The 6412-nt window shown below is 37.7% G+C and overlaps 1 protein-coding gene across 1 annotated transcript in view; it reads right to left on the bottom strand.

Moving 5' to 3' along the window:
- Positions 1 to 2603: 2603 nt before the first annotated feature.
- The window catches only part of MED14 (mediator complex subunit 14), a 71621-nt gene continuing 67812 nt past the window's right edge, over positions 2604 to 6412 (bottom strand). The window contains exons 30-31 of the mRNA XM_021681842.2: positions 5790 to 5982; positions 2604 to 3211 (exon numbers count right to left, since the gene is read on the bottom strand). Coding sequence (XP_021537517.1) covers positions 3138 to 3211; positions 5790 to 5982 — 267 coding nt within the window. The 3' untranslated portion in view covers positions 2604 to 3137. The remainder of the gene's footprint in view (positions 3212 to 5789; positions 5983 to 6412) is intronic.

Genomic DNA, 6412 nt, shown 5'->3' with positions numbered 1-6412 from the left:
ACAGTGCCTAGCAATAGTAAGCTCTCAGTAAATATTAGCTATTATTTTTACATTGATCTAAACGTGCCCTTCCACCAATCTGTCATATTCCTGGGCAAGGTATTTGAACAAATCACTGGCTACTTGGAAGTCTCCTGGGGTTGTGCAGCAGCATGCTGGCTGACCTCTGCTGCCTTTTTCTTAATAACCTCAATACTAAATCCACCCTAAGTAAATTTCAAATCATTTCCTTAGACATACTGTCCACTCCCATCAAACCAAATGAAAAAGGAACTTCCCCAAGAAATAACGAAATATATATAACAGTTTTCCTTTCTGTCCTTTAAGTTTCCTGATAAGTTCTCTTACAATTTTCTGTATATTGATTTTATACCAAGAACCTGGATAATAAATATTAAAGTAAAATATAATGGGTAGTTCTTTGTGGGAAAAATCATGAAAGAAAGGAACTTTTTTAATGTAGAAATTGGATTCTGAATTGAGTAGCAAAATTTTACTTTTTGAAGTTACCGAATTAATAATGGTCCAAATGACTAACGGTTAGTATCCTGTGGCTGAATGAGTTATTGTATTAACTGCAACACAGTTATTAGTGGTATTTAAATTCAAATCATGTATATTTTAGTTTCTGCTTGCACTAGCTCAGAGTTAACTTTCAAACATAAGGTTCAGCCCCTGCTATTAATAACTTGATATGTTCTGTTGAATTTTTCACTTTCTTCCTGATTCTGAAAGTACTTCTATACATTCTGAAATGGCATTTCAGCAAATGAAAAAAAGAAGTTGGCAAATCAGGACCCATTTCTTCTTTCGAGATCAAACTAATGCTAAACCAGACTACTATCCAAAACATCTCCGTGCAAATTAACTAGAGAGAGTTGGTAGTTCTCTGAAACTTGTATAAATTTTATTACCGAGATTACTAAAATCACATTGAAAACACCTTAAAAGACCCCAACCACCTATCAGAAAAAAAATCACTATGGGCATCCCGTCCCTTTGATTGAACCTGGGTAACAAAAGAGGCAAAAGACATGGTTTATGCTGAAACCTAAGATTTGAATGCTAGTGTTTTCAAGCTTTAATAAAGTATATACCAATTCCAAGTACCAAACATATCAAAATTCATATTCATGGATTTATTCTTAAGCATTGAAAGCAAATTCTGCTCACTGAATCCTATTTTGATTTGCACGAGGCATTCAGAGATGAGTTATAATCAGGAAAAAAGTATCCACTGAATGCATCGTGTTTTAAAAAATACAATTAATGTTTCAAAACCACACTTAAAAAGGAGAATACCCGAAAAGTTTACTCTTTTCATAAAATTTGAGACAGTATTATCCTGCAGATAAAAATACATTTCTTGTATATACATGTAGATTTCTACATGAAAGAAAGGACTCAGCTCCCAACAGAAAAGGGCTGACCCTTGATATAAAGACATGTTAGATTGCCAAACTGATGTGATTCCCATTGTAAGGAGAACCGAAAACCGAAGGATAAAGGTAAGTTAAAGGAAGGATAAAGTCCAGTCACCTGCTCCTGAACAGCGGTAGAGCTGGGCGAGAAGCAGGGGATAACAGTAGAAATAAGACACCGAAGAAAGGCAAAGAAGGCCTCGACTCTGACCAGAAGTGAATGGAGAATCAAGCGAAGTTGAGAACAGATAGGACATAGCTGCAGTGAGATGCCTGAAATTAGAATTTGGTAGTTGATAGTTAACAGAAGCTCAAATCACCTTAAAGTGGACTTAGAGCGTCTACAGTTTACTGGAGAGCCAATATTCCAGTGACCAGATAACTCAGTACAGTATTATCATATAAAAAACCTTCCCAAATAACATTAGGTCACCAGGAGACCTTTGCTTCTGATCACATTCTCTGAAGCTTAAAAAAGTCCCTGACTCACTGGGAGAGACAGCACGGTGCTCCAAAAAGAAACTCTGCTGAGATGTGTCAGTACCAGAAACTCCACTTGACCCTGGACGGGCACTGGATCTTGGATTCTTCAAAGTGAGGGCACTGTAATCAGGTTTCTTCCAAGCAAAACATTTTACCGTTTTGTTGACAATGAATTAAGGTGGGATTGTTTAGAACCCCAAGTGTGGTGGGGAAGGCAAAGGGGGAGAAGTTAAGCAAGATAAAGAAATGTCACAGAAATTTCATGCAAGGGTGGAACACTCAAGTTCTAGGTTTCCTAATTCATGCTGTATGCAGAAGTATCCTGTAAACTAAATTTGCCTAACAGAAAAGTTTCTGTATCTTCAACAGATGAGAATGATTGCAGTATTTGGGATCCTTGATCAATATGAACTACTCATTGTCTCTTCTCAAAGACGGGTTCACCTTCTTTTTTACCCAAATCCTACACTAAAAGACAACTACGGTGCTAAACATTCACCACCAGTCAAGTTAGGAATGTTCGAAGAAAATAAATTAAACTTGAAACAAAGATGATGTTTTTGGTCAAATTTCAGACATGTATCATTAGAAATTAATTATTGGCCCCACCAGGTGAAAGATGAAGGGAGGCCAGGAGAAGTCTAGAGAGCTGATATACACACAAGTGAGTGTCACTGTTTTTGGTTTTTTGTTTTTTGAAACCTAGTTTTATTAAATATTGCTTCTTTGGGATGTGTTTATAACAACTCCCAGAACATTTTCATGTAAGGATTCAAAGCGGGCATATTAAAATACAGCTTCAATATAAAGTTTATCACAGTTTTACAGTATTCAAAAATGACAGACCTGCCTTAAAAAACAAAACAAAAACCAAAAAAAGGACTATTACACCCAAAACATAAGAAAACAATTAAATAAACAAGTTTGGCATTTCCATAACTTTATAGTATAAAACAATATTAAATCTATTACTGGCAAGCGGACACCGATGTTTTACCTAGTTTGAAATGTGTCCCGTTTAAACACACTATACAAGTTCACTATACAAAAAAGACTGATGGTCTTTTTGATGAAAGAAGTGCACCCTGAAAATTTTTGCCAGTTTAGAATATTAGCTCTTAAAGTCAAAAAAGTCCTTTTTTAAACTGAAGGCTAAATTCAGATTTTTTTTTTTTTTTTTTTTTTGCTGTTTTGTCTCATTTGTCAGCCTTCCTGGTTTAAAAACAATAGTGTCTATGGACGCCCACCAGGGGGCAGTGTAAGATTAGCCATTAAATCACGAACAGCTGCAAATATTGTGCATTCACCTGCAACAGAGAAAAATGGTCATTAGCTATTCGCAATACAGGAAAGATGCTGTCAACACACTGGTGGGGGTAGGGATAATTAAATCTAAAATCAGCAAGAACTTCAAGGGTCAAAATAAAAGACTAAACTTTAACTGCACAGGTTACTGGGGATTAAGCTTTGGTGTTAAGTATCAAATACTTGGTTCGGGTTTTGTTTGCTTTTCTTCTCATGGGGAAATTCTGGGTAAGTCCCAGTTAGGTTTGAATTTAAGGAGATATGCCTTGAGTTTCTCCACTGAAAACACTGGAGCAGTGAATAAGCCTTTAAAGTTGGGTTTCAAGACTACTGACAGTTTATGTATTTTGAATCTAATGAAAAGATCTAGTTTAGATTTATGCATCCATTACAACATCAACGATGTCCTTCTAATGTTGCTTTAAAAGCCAGATAAAAATGTCTATGATCGCACTGTCCAACAGAACTTTCTGTGCTGATGGAAATATTCTGTATGTGCACTGTGGCTCCTGAGTACCTGTCATGTAGCTAGTGTGCCTGAAGAACTATACAAAAAAGTTAATTTTAACTAGCTTGAATTTAAATAGCCACATGAGGTTAGTGACAGTTAATACTGGGCAGTGCACTTCTATGACATATATTGGAGTTTTCGCAAATGTAAAGGAAATGATCAACCTCTGGAGTTCAACATGAGTATCAATTAATAAAAAGAGTGTGACTTTTCTTAAAAGCACTTCACTGGGAGGGGAGGAAGTGATGGGTTCAGGGGGTGGGGGGGGGCGGTGAAGTATGGCACACCGACAATCCAAAAACAAGACTTGTTTGCGGGTGGGGGCTAATGACTCATCCTTTCAATTTCCCCCTTGCTCAAAGAACCCAGAGACCCTGCCTCGTACTTCTTGTGAACATTACATAGACTTAAATATAATAAACCCAAACAGCTGTAAATAATATAAATCAAAAGCTGGGTCCCTTTCCTGGTATGTGGCCTAACGCTACGGTGGCCGCGAGTGAGAGAACGGGAGGCCTCGAGGGAAGAATGGCCTTCTGGCCAAGGGCAGGATGTGCAGTGACCCTGTGCAAGCTACTGCAAGCTTCCCTCCAACCGGTACAGAAAAAAAATGAAACCCCAGGTTTGCCCAGTCTAAGGTAGACATAAAAAAAAAAAAGACTAAAAAAAGGAAAGAAAAAGAAAAACACTCCCAAAACATCCCAACAATTTCTCCAATAAAAGGAAAAGTTATATCCTTCTTTTTCCTTTTCAAAAACACATTTTGATTATTGACAGATAGAAAAACGTGTTTGATCCCAAGAGGATCAAAACATTCTTTCCTTAAATTGTAAATTCCACAAGACATAATAATGATAATCATCTGCTTGTGAAGGAATGGTCTTATCATCAAAGTTCTACTGGACTGCTACTTTGAAAATTATTTTAGCTTTAAACTTCGATTCTGAAGGACCTATTTTTAGCTGAAAGAAGAGATAAGTCAAAGGATGAAAGCAGAAAACTGTAAGAAGTGGAAGAAGTCTTACAACAAAAGAAGCGTACCCTTCTCTACTGCCCGGTGCATTCCTTGTAAACTCTATGTGAGTGAAAACTTGCCTATGTTATATACAATATGGAGAAATAAACAGCGAAAAATATAATTTCTCCCATGATTCCTGTTTCTAGTAAAATTTTAACACTGTGGTACCTAAAAAATGTTTCAGAGAACAACTTTCCCTCATTTAAAAATGTAATTCTGTTATCATACTACTCTAAGCAGAAAGCTACAGAGGACTTCCTTAATAGTAGAAATAAGCAAATTTTAATTTAAATTTAATTTCCTTAAGATTAGCAACAAGCAAAATGGAAGAAAAGTTCTCTTTGCTGAGCTTTAGGTTTTGTGATGAAACATTCAAAACTGCCAGGAGTTGTGTGTTCCGTGTAGGCTACCACAGTATGGAAGGGACCTGGTTTACCTGCCAGAAACATTCAGGGTTCCTCGAAAATGTTGTTTGAGAGCTTCATTGTGCACTTGGTGAAAAGGTTCACTTGCACCCGCCTGACACTTATATAAGAAGCCCAAAAAGCAGTGATGCCATTTGTATCAGCTTTTATTCTTCACAAAACATTTAGAAGATACAGAACTTTGAATGATAATATTCTATTCATGATTGAACCATGAAATATGAGAAACCGACATGCATTTCAACTGGTGATGTACAGAGTGGCAGGTATCGATGGTAGGGCAGGAATTCACAGCCATGAAAAAGTCTATCATCCTAACCTACGGCTCTGTGGCAATGTGTGCTAGAAATACAAGCTTCTGGCATTAGCAACTGGGTCAGTCCCAATAGTAAATCACTAACAAAAATGAGGTCCAGGCAGCAGAGACATGGACAAAAATGAAGAAACCAGTGAGAAAGGAAGAAAGCGACAGGCAGACATTAACAGGGCCACAGCAATCAGCGCTCTGTTACTAGGACTGGGGGGAGGGGAGCGGGGTAAGGAGGGAGCAGAGGGAAGGAGGAGGAATCTGTCAAAAGAACTTTTGTAACATATAGGCAATAAAATATTATCTACTCGTCATGTACCTTGTCGTGGCGGGTTCATCTCTGCAAACCTCTTCAGAATGTTGCTGACCATCATGGGAGCAGCAACAGAAGAGTTCTGCTGTCTGGGAATGTCTGCCTGTTGGGTTGTACCTGAAGCCATGTCATAAATGATTGGAACTATAATACTAACAGGTTCTTGGGGAGGGACCGATGTTTTCTGAGTTAGTTGAAGCTGAAGACACACAACACATACAAAGAGAATAAAAACGTAATAAGAAAATAAAACATTTGCCTACATTTATCAAAGGTACTATTATTTACTCCATCAGATTAAGATACCTCGGGCATAAGAAAACTAGAGATGACAAGAAAAGTGACAAAAAATTGAATATTATGGTTAACGATGCAACCGTGCCACACAATTATCTAATTCAATACATTTCTGTTATTACTAAAGGAACCGGCAGTACATCACGTCTAAACTGACAATTAAGGAATCTGAGCCTGTGTTTGGCAGTGACGGTTAACTCTGTAGTAATCCAAAAGTTTTTCTATTATCCTTGCATGCTTTTTCCTCAGGGGCTTTGTGCGCGCGCGCGCACACACACACACACACACACCACACCACACCACACCACACCACACCACACCACACCACACCA

This window comes from Neomonachus schauinslandi, chromosome X, assembly GCF_002201575.2.
Source record: "Neomonachus schauinslandi chromosome X, ASM220157v2, whole genome shotgun sequence".
In the NCBI taxonomy this organism is placed as follows: Eukaryota; Metazoa; Chordata; class Mammalia; order Carnivora; family Phocidae; genus Neomonachus; species Neomonachus schauinslandi.
This window is presented reverse-complemented; position numbering and strand designations above follow the sequence as displayed.